At 37.6% G+C, this 16,182-nt stretch overlaps 1 protein-coding gene across 3 annotated transcripts in view; it reads left to right on the forward strand.

Moving 5' to 3' along the window:
- Positions 1-9,057: 9,057 nt before the first annotated feature.
- LOC134742197 (tetraspanin-9-like) overlaps positions 9,058-16,182 on the forward strand; it is a 33,854-nt gene continuing 26,729 nt past the window's right edge. For 2 of the 3 annotated variants that reach the window (XM_063675197.1, XM_063675199.1), the window contains exon 1: positions 9,059-9,230. In XM_063675197.1, the coding sequence (XP_063531267.1) occupies positions 9,171-9,230 (60 nt within the window). In that variant the 5' untranslated portion in view covers positions 9,059-9,170. Of the gene's footprint in view, positions 9,231-16,182 lie in introns of all 3 variants that reach the window. The other variant, XM_063675198.1, reaches the window with a different exon arrangement.

The following is a 16,182-nucleotide window of genomic DNA, read 5'->3' on the forward strand; positions in this document are numbered from 1 at the left end:
CATGTAGAATATATAACCATCTTAACCACCATCATACAAATCCACGCGTACGAAGTCGCGGGCAACACCTAGTCGATGCATAATATCCTTGGTTTTCTATTTTTGTTTTATTCCTAAGGATCTAATTTCCAATTCAATCTCTCTTAGACCCCTGCAAATATTACGATTAAATAACTGCCTTGACTTCTTTTACGTTTTGCAACCGACATACAATGCAATGCGTCCGACATTGCAATGAAATTTGCTTACATTGGTTAACCGTTTTTGAGGAAGCTGCACCTTACACAACTTTGATAGTAATATCACTATTCAATTGCTGCAAATATGCAGTTACAGTATAATTAGGGTATTTAGGGTTTGGTAAAACCTGGAGTTGTAGTTCTCATATTGATGGCTCGAAGAGAGGTCTGCTCACGATCTCAGTTTTTAAAACTTCTCACACTTTGTCAAGTCATAACTTTTATATGTACACGGTGGCTAAAAAATAAGTGCATTCCCGTTGCCATTGAGGTTTAGGGATTTTTACTGAGCAACTTTTACTATGGGACCAACCTCGAAATCACGAGAAAAAATTTGACTGTTTCATACATTTTGGCTGGTCCATTTTCTTGGGAGGGTAAATTTTATTTTTCGTGATATCTCGGCCACCGGAGAGCTTGGTCACTTTTCTTTACGCCGGTCCAATTCCGGCGGCTAGGCCACCGGAGAGCTTGGCCACTTTTTCTTTAGTATGACATCTTTTTCAGATCATATAATTTATATATGATTCGGAAACAATCATTAAAATACATTATATTTCGATTTATATATAGTTAGTAAGTGTGACCTGTGTGACTACTAAAAAAAATCAAAAAATAATTTGATTTGTTCCCAAGGTGTATTTTATCACAACTTGTTTATTTAGTATAGTTTATCAAATTCGGAGCGTGCTGGCATTACCCACTTATACCAAGGCTATCCGTACCAGTTGCAACTAAATCTAGCCAATTATCTAATCTAAAATTCAGATTAATCTAGGTCCTATTCAAGCAAGACTAACGATCAGAGAACCGGATCATTGAATACAAGTAGAAAATACTGGAGCACCAATGCTGTACCAATCTTGAAATGCACTCTCCGCCATCGCTATTAGGGTTTGTATCCTGGATCATCCTGGCTCTAAATTATATGGAAGATCTGTCGAATCTGGATCCATGACTGCGGATGAATCCATACTAGTTTAACCCAGATTGCAAACCCTACCTTCCACTAATCGATACAATTAGACTTAAAAAGTGACCAAGTGTGTATCAAGTACCTATCAAATTCTTGTAAGTTTTTTAGCCCCGACGCAAAAAGCGGGGATGTGGTATGTTTGACGCCAATGTCTGTCTGTCTGTCTGTCTGTCTGTGGCATCGTAGCTCTCAAACGGATGGACCGATTTCGATGCGGTTTTTTTTACGAGAAAGCTAGTTTCATTGCAGTAGTTGCTACGTTTGATTAAAGCAGCAATTTGAAGAATATTTTTCAAAATGATGTAAAGCATAAATATGTGCGTAGTGGGTTTTTACATTTTCAATTATGTTTACAGTGTAGCCAATATGATCTAGACTCTGAATAACAACAACATAATCGACACAATAATTTGTATAAAATTTAACACATGTATATCTAGTACCTATGTAACATTAGTAAATCTAATGAATGTGATGCTGGCGACCCACGCATCGCCCAAAAAGGATGCTGACGATGATATAACACCGCTGTTAGCTACATACTTATGTAATATAATAGTAATAAACGTATAAGTAAAATATTATAGCCTATGTTTGGCAATAACAGACAAAATACACTGCTAAGTATTTTGATAGTAGCGGAAGCCGCTCGACCCCAATTACAAAGAAATACCGCAAATCGATGTACAGGTTAGCCGTTTGGCACACGCATACTAGAGGTCAAAACAAAATTTTTGACTCGCAGTTCCTAAAAAAAATTCCCGGGGGGAAGTGATAAAACATTATTTTTTTTGTATGAAAAAAAAAACTTCAAAACCTATCGTGTGTGGTATCATACGAAAGGGCTTTTTGAGGCGATTCTAAACTAACCTTAATCTTTCCGTCTTCCATTACACACTCAGTCACAGTCACATACACACACACACGAACACGCACACACAATCACTCAAAACACACACGTACACATGTTATGCAAGCCATATCTAGTTTGTATAGAATGCTTTTTTACTCCCTTCTTTTTTTTTGTGTTTCCACTTAGTTATTGCATGTTAATTGTACTTTTGTGGACATCTGTTATTGGCTATGTTTTCTGTTCACTATGATTTGTATTAATTTTTGTATTGCTGTTGATGCCCCAAATAAATAAAATAAATAAATAAAATAATATCACATCATTGCATTTCGGCCATTTTTTTAAAATTAAATCAAAAAGAATTTTCGAAACATACCAAGTTTGGGCTCCCCCAGATACGATATGGCAGATTTTTTTTTTTGTACAATATATCACAAATGATACGTGATATCCTCATATCCAACCCCAAAAAAGGAATTTTGAAAATAATATCATTAACGTTTTATTTTTAAATTTTCAATTTTACAAACTGACACAGTTCTACTTCAATACCTATTTTACGAGACTTATGGAACTGTACTGCAGATACGGTATATATTAACCATAAAATGATACGTAATATCCATATATCGAACGGGAAATACCTCTTTAACCCTTTAACTGCGCCTTTTCATCAGTTGGTATGTGGTTGGTATAGTTTGTTTAGTTTTTGACACAAAATATCAAGGTTGTATCCTTGAAAAACTTGGTACAAGGAGCCCAAACTTGGTATGTTTCGAAAATTCTTTTTGTTTTAATTTAAAAAAAAATGGCCGAAATGTAATGATGTGATATTATAGTAGTTTAGAATCGCCTCAAAAAGCCCTTTCGTATGATACCAGTTTTTGATTTTTGTTTCCATACAAAAAAAAAAATGTTTTACCACCCCCCCCCCCCCCGGGATTTTTTAGGAACCGCGGGTCAAAAATTTTGGTTTGACCTCTAGTATGCGTGTGGCAAACGGCTAACTTGTACATCGATTTGCGGTTTTTTTATTCGAACGGGTTACACTATAGCTACTTTGTGTGGGCATACTAATGGCGAAGACGTATGCCGCACAAAATGTTGTCCAGTTTGTTATGTAGGATTTAGGCAGATTTCGTGTTCTTTGAAATGGCATCTTTAATCTGTACTTTTAGCTAAAAGTCTATGTTAGCACGCTTTAATAAATGAATATCCTCCTTACGGTCAAATCAATCAAAAACATTATGATCGTTAGATGAATATTGGTGAGCTTTTGTGTTACGAACCTTATCTTTACTTCTCAAACTTAGAATGAGACTGTTTTATTTCCTAATATAAGACCATTTTCTTAAAAACCGTTTTAATATTATTTAACCAGTTAGGCATCTACTTGTAAAAATCGTCTCTACCTAACTACCTTAATATCAATTCTACGTGTGTTACCACGAAGATAATGTATGCACAGTTACTTAATCGGAAGTCACTTTACATCAAGCACAGATTTAGCATGTTTCCTTCGCGTCTGATCGCCCAAACTCAGCATTGTCTCACCTACACACTATAAATATTTACCATAGGCCTTCGATTGGAAAGTGGTCGGTTAGTCGGTTACCACGGCTGTTATTCCGCTTCTAACCGGGCGAAGGCGAGCGTTTGCGTCAGATAACAAGTACACGTACGATCTTCCATTGCATGCATAATTAGTGAAGCACCTGGAAAGCCTCCGGGCACCCTACATTTTCAACATCATTTTAGCCTCCTGACAGCCCACTGCTGAGCATAGGCCTCTGGCGTCTACGCCACCTATCCAGATCCTGGGCTAGTCCCAATAGTCCCATCCAGAAGTGCCCCGCGATCTTTTGAATGTCGTCCACCCAACGAGCTAACGGACGCCAGGCGCTTCTTTCATAAACTTTGGATAGACTATGCTTATCGCGCTGCTCCTCGCTCTGCTCTTCGCTCTGCCGCGATGTTGCCCGCTCCGGCCACACACTGCCCTACTCGCGCGATTAATCGCGACGCACCATACTTCATATTGCCGGTCCTTTGACTCGCGCCAAAAAACCAATAAAATAGGGAGCGGTTGGCATGACGAGTAGCGCGGCCACACTACGTCTCTGCCTTTACTTCCCTCGCTACATCCCATGCCACTCGTTGAGTATGTGGCCGGGGTAATGGCCGGGATAATATGAAAACGGCCATCAATCCGTCATCATTGTGTTCCACCTGCCATCACCCTGCCTGGCAACATGTCCCGCCCAACTCAAAGCATCCTACACGAAGTGGTAACCAATGTGGATGACTAAGGACAAGGAAGACACACTGGATGTTGACTTTGCAGTGCTCGGGGGTCAAAACGTTTTTAGACCCTGAGATGGCTGTTGCTTTAGTACATTGGTACAAACTCAGTAACATACAAGCCGAATCTTGGTATCAGAGCAGTTGTACGGATAAATATCTACGGGGTTGCACAGTACTGAGCTATCATATCTTAAATGACACACTTTTATGGCTCTACTACGCTCTCTAAACGTATAATGTCAGACATTTTTGAGCATTTTGCTGTGGAGAATATATTGCAGCTAACTGGTGTGGTGTATTTTGATTCAAACGCTTGTTAAGCGATAGGAACACAGTAACCACGTTCGTCGCCTTCGGCTGTTTACTTACCACTTTCTAGATAGGTTTGCACTACCTTTTTTGTACGAGTTGTGTAAGCGTTTCTGTTTAATGCTTTTGCAGGGCTATGGTTTTAAATGACGATTTAATGTTGACCGGTAACGAATAACTAAATACATAAGTACTAGGTAAGTAATGTATGTGGTGATTTTGATGGTTAGGCGTTTAGGTATTTTTTACGAAATTAAGCCACTGGTTTTCAGCCTCCTTAGAGTCATGCTAGGCTAAAGTCAAATTTCTATGAAACGACGTTTATTATGACACTACCCCACTCTGGTCTGTTTAAGTTCGAGCAAAGTTAGCTTAGTCGAACTGTAATTCGTAAGGTACCAAGTTAATTGAAACTTTATTACCTAATTATCTTTGAGTTCCATGCTGCTGTCGGATACCTACTAAAAGGCAGTCTTATAATTATAACATGCCTTTTAATATCTGACGGCAGCATGTGTCTCGTGTGTGTAATTGTAAAGCCATTATTCAATACCTACCTTTTGATTCAATTTTATTATATATGTTATATATATAGTATATATATATTAAGTAGGTTGGTCGGATATTCAACTGAACACCGTATCGTCAAAATATGGCATGATACATACTGGCCTATCCGACCCCAAATTGGCCGAATCATCAACACCTTGATAGAGCCATAACACACAAAATTGAATCAAAAGGTAGGTATTGAATAATGGCTTTACAATTGCACACACGAGACACATGCTGCCGTCAGATATTAAAAGGCATGTTATAATTATATACGACAACACAAACTACTTAAGATATATATACTTAAAAACTAAAAAATGATAATGATAACAATGTGTACACTATATACCGCAACGCAAGTATAATCTATAATTTAGTATTAAAACTAGAAATTGTGTTATCTACTTAATATATGTTTTACTGGAAGACTCTCACATGTGAAGTCCCCAACCCGCATTGGGCCAGCGCGGAAACTATAGCCCAATTCCTCTCGCGCATGAGAAGGCCTGTGCCCAGCAGTAGGACTGGGATTTATTTAATATTATTATTATATAAAGAAAAAAGACAGCGAGAAAGAAAGATATGGCGGGACGATTTGGATGCGTTCAGCGGGATTGGCGGGATCTTGCTCAGCACAGGGAGGATTGGAAAGGGAGAGGGAAGGCCTTTGCCCAACAGTGGGATACACACATAGGCTAATAAAAAAATATTATTATATCTCACGTGGAAGGAAGACGTAATTTAGGACACTTTAATGATAAGAGTTTTGAATGATTCACGGTTAGTTTCACTAGACTTATATTGACCGGGATATAGACCGGAGCTCACAAATAATACAAAAGGTAATCACGGTCTATATACCGGTCAATATAAGTCTACTTTAATGATATATGAATATGATTCGTAGTACTCGCAGTTTCCTCATCCAGTCCAACATATTATTGTAGACTGTCCTTCAATCAATACTTCATAAATACTTACTTAACGTTTCACATTCAATAGTCATACAAACGTTGTCACGTTCTGTTTTATAACTTTCAAGTTACGAGGCACGTGGTAAAACCATGGCACCGAGCAAGGGCTACGGCATTGGCCCAGCGAGTTTAACTTTCTCTGGTCTTTTCAAGCCGCTAAAGGTCGTTGCTTGCGACCACTTTTTGCGGATCGAAAGCTAAAAATTGAGAATGCTGTTTGCCCGCGAATGAACTGTGATTTACGGTTTTACTGTAGAAACGGTTGAACATGATTATAACATGATAATTTACTCAAAGTTTCGAAGTATTCACTTCACATTTGAAGCACAATAGTACAGTGCATACAGTTTCCCGACATGCCAGTATGCCATAAAGAGGATCACTATAATGTACTCCCGCGTAGAAGTGTAATTTTCATTACATATTTCCGTCAGTGATATAAATAAAATATGTTTATTAGAATTAAACTAAAAACCTAAATCAACATGTAATTTGAAAAATAATGTCCTGGCTTTAATTAATAACACACATTAGGCAATGTAAATTACGGTTAAAACAAGGTAAATGAAACTTAAATAATGGAATATATTTTCCTGATCATGTCATCATATAATATTTGGTATGAAATATGGTATGGTATATGCCAATATATAGGAAGTTGGATTATATACCGCGCGGATACCCGTAGTTACGAGTATAAGTAAATTTCTCAAATATGATCGGAAATGTCCACGTAATTGTAGTAAAAATAGTACGGGAAATTCTTCATTATGGACAAAAAAAGTGAAAATCATTAGATGTTGTACTGTTTTAGCGAACGGGAAGTTGTATGAAAATCCATAACTGTATTGTTTTCTAACTTTAAAAAACATATAAGTACTTACCTAGGTATTTATCGACAGAGTTAAAAATCATTGCAAACAGCTTTAATTAATAAGACGAAAGTGGATGACCCTCGGGAAATAACATTTTCACGTACAAACGTAGTCCTTTGCGATTTTCCTTGCGATTTGTTGTATATCAAACACAGCTACCCTACGTTATTTTATCGATTTTTTTATTATTATAAGAGTTAGGAGTAGGTACTTAGGAGAATTTAAAAGTTTGTATGAAATCTGTTTTTCGTTCCAAATTTAGTAACAAACTCATCTTCCATACTAAATTCCTCCCGCCTTTTCACCACCTTAGGGGTGATTTTCTATAATACGAGTAAAAACTAGTCTGCCCTTTCCCAAACTTGCTCCATACCAATTTTCATCTTCATCTTAATCGGTCCAGCAGTTTAAGCGTGTACAGGTAACAGGCAGGCAGAAAGACAGACAGAGTAACTTTCGCATTTATAATATTTGTCGCAGAAGATTGTGACAAATGGGCCACTGCACTGCATGGGATCGGATTCGGACGGAACACAGAACGTAAAATTCAATACTTAAACACAAATAGCAAAGTAGGTACCATTTTATATGAAGATAAATAAATTTATACCTGTTAGTATCAAAGGAGTTGTAATTTATAGGGTAAAGCAACCATTAATTGGCTCCCAAAAACCTTAGTATTTGGACTCATATTTCCCACTATTGTCGATAAAATTGCTTTGAAATTAACTTGATAGTGTTAATAATCGGATCAGTTCTATGCAATTTCCGCAGTTCTAAAACCTCTAAACTGTCCTCGATATTGCAAAAACCACTCATCCCGCATTTTGTGAAAAGTATATAATTAATGTCCCTGCATTGTGTCGATAAGTTATTTCACAATTTCACACCCTGCCAACTTACCAACAATCTTCATTAATATATTTATATCTACAATATATTCACTCGGACTAAAAGTATTTACCGTGATCCTGTCTGGCTTTTCTCCCCAAGTAACCAAGGGAGCGTGACTAACTTTAGCAAACTCTTATCACAACCATGTCTTCACTGGAATTTCAACTTTATTTTTATAGAGACGTCGAAATCGTTTGGGGTTATAATCGAGTGGGGCGAGAGCTTGAAGAAGTTATCCTTTGAAAATATTCTGCATTCCGAGCATCTGATCATAACAAGAAAGCAGATGCATCATAGCGGGCTATTCATTGTCGAGCATGTTTGGTAGATTTGTTCAATTGCATGAGGGCTAAAGAACTTATAGGTAGGTTACTGGGGAATTGGGGATTATAGTCTTCTCAAGTGATGGGTCGTTACCAGCAACTTACTCAAGAGTGGGAATTTTCCCAGTAATGCTACCAGTAACATTACCCCGATCGGAGACATTGAGAAACTTTAAAAAAAATATTAGTTGTATATGCATTTTTCTTGTTAAATACTTATATATATAATAATGCTATTATTTACAGTCGTGTGTTATACTATTAATTACCTACTTATAAAGTGGCAGTTTACAGTCTTTACCAGAATATTCGACACTTAGATAAATTAGCATCAGCAGCAGAAAGTAGGTATTAGTAGCTATTCTGTAAATACCAAACTTGGTTTATTTATGGAGCACTCATGGCAGTTATGAGATCACTTCGGCACTGTCTATTCTATCTGCAAGACCGTAGCAATTTTTGTTTAGGTTTATCGAATCGGTCTTTCCTAAAACATTGCTTTAAGTAAGTTCTCATTTCATAATCAACATATACATTAAAGGCGAACCTTATCTTAGCTTTGAACAAAAAGTTGTTGCATAATAGTGTGGCATCTGGTAAATAATAGAAGTAGATTGCATCGCACGCGAGATGAGGATAATGCAAGCCAAGGGGCTTTTTGTCGACGAAATGTTCGACGATGAATACCCCGCGTGTACCTGCGAGCACGCGGGGCGGGGTGAGGGGTGAGGGGGCAGGGGGCGAGCGGCGGCCATCGCGATCCTCACAGAGTCTCGGACGCCAACCCGAGTAGGCTGCGTCCCGTCAGCGCACCAAGTAAACAACCGCGTGTGTGTGAAGTTTTGTGAGAACCAAAACAGTGTCCAACATGGGTTGTGGTACGAGTTTTGTGAAATATGTGCTGTTCTTCTTCAACTTGCTATTCGCGGTGAGTGGGAACCGGTTTTTGGTTCCGGTTCGTGGTCAACCAACAGCCCTGTGACGTGGCCATACCTGTGGAGCCATTAAGGCTGGGAGGTTTACCTGAGGTTGCGTCAGTTTTATAATTTGAATTTGAACGCAACGCTCGCTCGGTTGGATTGTCCGTGAGATAACAAAACGTTGAAACAAAAGGATGTTCTACAGAAAAATTGTGAACGACTTTTTTGTTGGTTTTTAACAGTTACAAACTCAAAATTTACTTTATGGTCCTCTCAAGTACCTACTTTAATTTTATTATTTTCATTAAGATGTTTTTTACTACCCAACTATTGTATTTGCATTAGCGTGGGTGGGTAGTACCTAAGACATGTATAAAAAATAAATCTGTAGGTATATTAATCTCAAAACGTCTCAAATATGTAGGTACCTACTACTTATTTACAAAATAACATTAATTTCAAATCACTTAATAAGTGAACATTTGCTTGTGGGTAACGGTTAAGTTTGAAAACTGGATACGCCCAGTTCAAGATTCCTAAGTACACTTAAGTACCAAATAAGTGCACCAAAACCAACATAGTAAGAAGTACCTAGGCGCCTTTAATTAAATTTAACTCAATCGTTGATTGAAAAAGGTAATGACTTTGTTTCAAAGTGACATTTTCAAGTAAGGTAAATGCCCCAATGAGCGTAATACCTCACTAGAACAATAAAAAAAATATGATAACGCGTAAAGTATGAACTCTTCAATAATTCAAAACAATGCAGATTTAGGAATATGTAACAAAATAGAAAACTTTCATAATAAAATATTCCTTTCTGAGATGTACCTACTACCTACCCAACTGCTTTGCAAATTTAAAATGCAAATAGAACAATATTAGCCGAACGAAACTCTTTGCACCTGGCGGTCTTCTTTGGTCTCAACAACACAATGGTAGGTACTGACCTTGGATCTCAACGTTTGGTTATTATTAATAATAGTTACTACTGTCACTAGGTCCACTTTAGCTAAGAAACCAATCATATTATTCTATTAGGTTAGGCGCAATTATGATTACGAATAATTTTTTTACCTCTGCAAAAATATATTTAATTACGTTACGCTTGAGCTCATTATAGTCATTATTTTTCCTATGAAAATACCCAGTGACATAATAGCGCATCTATTTGAAACTTCAAAAACATTAATAATAACCTGTCACTGTAATTGGACATGACACACCTTTCACCCTATTCAAATAAACATTTTCAGTGTATAGAATGTTACTAACGTCATTTCATTTTTAATTCTTGAGTAATTATGCTTAACAACTATTTAACAGTCAAGTTACTTTTCTACTGACTAATTCGAAAGTGCTTGAACAAAGAATATTTTGAATTGAATCTAAACAGACGCACGACGCACCTTTTGGTGGCAGTGGCAGCACAGGATCTTAAAAGATAAACATCCGACAAAACAATTCTAAAAATCTCAAAGGAAGTCCATCTTACCAATTTCCAGTCGATAATAATAATAAGTCATTGGTAATACAGTGCAATATTATAAAAGGTGGATGTAAACCATGTGTGGCATATGCACGGCATTTGAAAAGGGGAATACCAATGCATCATCACCTGCCGGCATGTGAAAAAACGCCATGTGTTCGAGTCGAGATCGCACGCAGGTCACACAATGCCAACTTACTGCTGAATGCAAGATGCTGAGAAAGGCGTGGTTTTAATTAAACCATGTTGAATTTAAAGCATTAAGCATGTAGTAACAGCAAACAATTTACTGAAAATTGGCAAATCATTTTTTGCTTTCGATAACATCATCACAACACACAACATCAACATCAACATGTACTAAACTGAACATCATCAATCATCATCATCCATATTTAATAAAGTAGGAAAAATGCTCTTCAGAATTAGAAACCCACTTACTGCTTCCGCCTTAGTATTAGAGGTTTTTTTTTTCAACAGCTCAAAAAAGTTAATTACACAGCAAAAAGTGTAAGTCTTTTACCATTCCTATGTATTTTGCACTTTTGGTCAAACATTTTCTGTCTTTTTTCTTTGGGGCCCCTTTGGGACTGACCTATTTTCCTAGAAATTAGACATCATTGATGACATTTCCTCGTTTTGTCATTTCAAATGCCATGCAGAGTTTGCTTGGTCCGAGGTCCGTCCGACACAACCCGATTTTCACGAGTGCTACATGATTCCTACTACCTTATCAGATTGTACAAAGTCGTTGCCTGTGCACTTGTTGTACCTTGTAAAATATTTGACTTGAACAGCACCCAGCTCCCCTAACTGGGTCGCGGCTTGCGTGACCAAGCTCCCTTCGCCCTGCAGGCAACAGGTAGCAGTGGTAGCACCAACCTACTCATTGAATAATTAATGTATCGTAACTCTCCGGTAATTTCCTCACCGTTTTCCTGTGGCTGAAATAATTTAATAGCAGAAACCTCACAATGACTTTTGGCTATAGGTATCAATGATTCAGCTATTTATTGACGTTATTGGCTTAGTAATGATCGGTGACATGCAACACAACAAAGGGTTGTACGCAGGGCTCAGCCGCGTTGTACCGGATCTAGTTATTGATTAACTTCTGAATGCCTCTAATCAATCTACTAGTCATTTGAGTGTTGACACAGGACTCCTTGGAAATTGTTTTGATAATTTTATAAAATTATGTACGTCTATCCTCTATCATTAATATGCAAAAATGAATCTCTCGACTGTCAAAAAAATCGTAAACTGCAAAATATATCGGCAATAATTTCGGTAAAGTAGTTTACGAGGAATAATGACTCGTTCGAGGAAACCGAGCTTGAAATCACTTGCGATGCCAAAGATTTCTCACTCGAAGGTTGCTGTTATTAAGGCTATGACTTTCGTACTGGATGCCCTTGTAGAAACTCTTCCAAGAAGTAGGTCAAGGAAGTATCCTCCGCTCGGAAATATCCAAGGCTAGGACGTAGGATGTGAGACGTGACTTAGATTCAAGGTTGTGTCGAGATTTTCCTAGCTATTATCCTTGTGGATTCTGACTATTTTATACGGTTAACTATCTGACTCTTATCAGTCATTGTTCTAGCAATCTCGGTTCCCATAAAAAATGTAAATTTGCTAGACCGGGCCGGGGTCAGGCCGGAGCTCCCGGCGGCCCCGGCGCTTCGTTTTCTATGGAAAGCACCACGTGATCACTGATCAGCCGTCATAGAAAATGATATGTCGGACGCCTCGGCCCGGGCAAGGCCCGGTTTTTTGTGTCATTTCGTCCTTTGTCATCACATGAATCACATCCCTATCGGCTTTCATATTGACTGTTACTGTGACAAGGTATGAATGAAACAAAAAATCAATGACTTGCCCGTAAGTTGTCAAATTGCATGAATGGAATTCATTCATAAAGTGGCCATGCACTTTTGCAGCTGGATGTACATCAATTTCTTGATCATTGGATATCTGAAAATTGGTCCCGAAACTGCAATGGATAAATACTTAAATATACCTAGCTTAGTTCTCCCACGTGACCCGATCCCGTGACATCATCGCATAAACGAGCACTCTCAGACGCCCCACTGGCGCCGCCACTTAAGCTCCAGCTACCAGTACTTGTATAATCAACGTACTGATAGGATTTATTACTTTTTTCAATCTCTTTTAAACTGAGAGCCGCCATTTCAAGTGGCACGTTGTTATTTTGTGTTTAGTTAATAATATCTTAATGTTGGTTATACACTCTTCAGTCTTCTTTATATATATTATCGTATCGAGACACCGCCCAATACTTACTATATTTTTTCTGACTATTTTTTCCTCCGCTAAAGATCCTTCTTATCAGTGACCTTTTTTCTTGAAGTCATTCACGATGACATCACTTTGTTTAAGCAGTGTTATTTACATTAGTAACACGTTCGCACACCGCATTAAGGCTTCATAATTGCGGATGTTGCGTGTCGACCTTGTTGATTCGATTTTATACTCCATTTCACAATTGCAACACATCTGTCTTGCAATTTGAAGGATCTACATTGCAATATTCAAGCTTCATGAATTGAATACATAGTTTTTTATAGGATTATCCTCCTGTATCAGTCGTAAAGATTAATAGCATGTTTCTTATTGTATTTGTGAACACCGAATGAAGTCATCGGCAATTAAGTCCGCCAAAATGGCGCGGATCCTTGGCGACATACTAATGAATATTTTACACAATCTACTGCCATTTGTATTTGTTGTTGTACAGCTTTTTAAAAACGACTGTTTCATTGAGCTATACCCAACCCACCAGACCCCAGGACTTTTTTGTACATATTCCACAATCTGTTTTGAACTTTTTTTCTTTAATTGTAGGTTCCAACATCAAAAACAAAACAATTGCCTCTGGGTCTCAGGAGGATAGGGAGAGGGAGGGTTGGTTGGGTAAACATAGTAAAGTGTAAACTGAAAATAGATATCATACACTAAAGGAAAAGTGACCCAAGTCCACCGGTGGCCGAGGCGGGAAGCGACGAAATGGATGGGATGACGAATCGGTTTTTTTTAAATATATTTCATAAAATAATTTGATTCGTTCCCTAGTTGGATAGTAAGGTGTGTTGAGTTTTAAACTACAAGAGGCTCCAGGGACTTGAAGTATCTGTTCTCATGTTCCATTTGTGCCAGAATGAAATACCAAAGAAAACAAGTCAAACAGTTGGTTTCAGATACATTCAAAAGATAAAAGACTAAAAGAAACAAAAGTAAAACACACGGAAACTCCAATATCCAGTTACGCATTAGTCGTGATCTTGTGACCATGAAAGGGCTTAGAGATTACCGTGTCCGTGTCTCCTAGCTCTATAGGCCTGCCGCCCCCTCGTTCACGTGGCAGCCATTGTCGCCGGTCGACGACCCGCTTATGCAACGTTGGGACACCTGGAGTTGTGTATCCGGGTCCGCTATTTTCTCTCATGCTAAGTTGATTGGCGTGAAATCATGTCGGTAAATATAGCTTGTCATTGTTGGTCTAAAATAAAAGACATACGAGCATCGATGAGGTCCTACCTTTCCCTATTAGAATAATTCCAAACTGGATCTACTTCTATCGGTGTGTCAATCTTAACAATTTGCCCATTACGGCCTCAATTCTCAATTGGGACTTGTATCATTTAGTTCACAGCTAACTTGGCTCAATCAGTCGCTTCATTAAGCAGATAAAGAATGAATTTCCTACTCGTTTATTCGTGCCCTGGAAATAAGGTCAACACCATGATGGGTTGCTGACCGCGCGTTAGCTAACAACGAGCTTATACGTTCTATATTTAAAAATACACTCTTTCACGAGCATTTAGAGTCTATTTTTACTTAGCTGCAGTATATCCCTGCATTCTGAGCTAAAGTGCTTACCGGTAACCAGTGGCTTTGCTGTAACATGCTATCATGTTGGCTGTAAAAGTGCAATAACAAAGGGCTTTAAAATGCGGCTTTGTAGAACTATAAAATGGCTCGTTGATCTGTTATTTGTTCTGTTTCCACAGACCACTTTGAATCCGGAGCGCTTGAGTTTTAATTTGTTACAGTTTTGTTATAGATATAATTTGTCAGCTGTTAACAGTGATATTTTCATATTTCTCTAACCAAATGTCACTGTTGATGGCTGACAGATCATATCCATAACCGTTTCATAACAACAAATTAGTATCTGAACAGGCCTCCCGTTTAGCAGATTCTTCTGAGAAGCCCGTGTTATAAATAAGTACGCAAAACTCAAAATAGCAGAGATTGAGGATTCGCATCTCAAACAAAAATATATTCTGTGACACGCTTCCCGAGCAAAAGTGTATTGATGACATATATTTATTCAAGTTCCGTTATTATAAACATCCATAATGACCAAGTCCCGTCAGGTCAAACGATCAATATGAAACGATAGCATCACTATCGCTATACTTGGAAGTTTCAACGGACTCAGTGTAATAATAAGAAGACTTGATAGTAAAAAATAATTGTAGGAATAGGTATTTAAACAAACGTGTTTTTACTTGAAATCGCGTAAAATCGAAGTCCAGTCTGAAAGTAAAAATCTGCGTTTAGTTGCACTGTTGTATTAAAACCTTTAAACATATAGATATTTTAAATCGTTAGGGAACATTTGAAATTAATTATACTTTAACCTTTTGACGGACCAGATTAAAAAATCTCCATAAGAAAAAAATTATACAAAAAGAGATCCCGGTCATTTTTGCCTAACAATATCTGATTGTGCCCTACGGCTATAGCGGAAGCCGCTCGACCCCAATTTCAAAGGAATACCGCAAATCGATGTACAGGTTAGCCGTTTGGCACACACATACTAGAGGCCAAAACAAAATTTTTGACCCGAAGTTCCTAAAAAAATTTCGCTGCGGGGGGTGGTCAAACATTATTTTTTTGTACGGAAAAAAAAATTTTTTTTTTTCAAAACCTATCTAGTGTGGTATCATACGAAAGGGCTTTTTGAGGCGATTCTAAAAATATATCACATCATTACATTTCGGGCATTTTTTTTAAATTAAAACAAAAAGAATTTTCGAAACTTACCAAGTTTGGGCTCCTCCAGACACGATATGGCTGATTTTTTTTTTGTACAATATACCACAAATGATATGTGATATCCTCATGTCTAACCCCAAAAAAGCAATTTTGAAAATAATATCATTAGCATTTTTTTTTTAATTTTTCAATTTTACAAAGTGACACAGTTCTACTTCAATACATATTTCACGAGACTTATGGAACTATACTGCAGATACGGTACATATTAATCATAAAATGATACCACATATCCATATATCCAACGGGAAATACCTCTTTAACCCTTTAACTGCGCCTTTTCATCGGTTGGTATCAGATCGTAACTGATCAGATCGTATCTGAAGGATACAATCTTGATATTTTGTGTCAAAAACAAAACAAACTATACCAACTGATGAAAGGCG

The sequence above is a fragment of the Cydia strobilella genome, chromosome 6 (genome assembly GCF_947568885.1).
Source record: "Cydia strobilella chromosome 6, ilCydStro3.1, whole genome shotgun sequence".
Taxonomy (NCBI): Eukaryota; Metazoa; Arthropoda; class Insecta; order Lepidoptera; family Tortricidae; genus Cydia; species Cydia strobilella.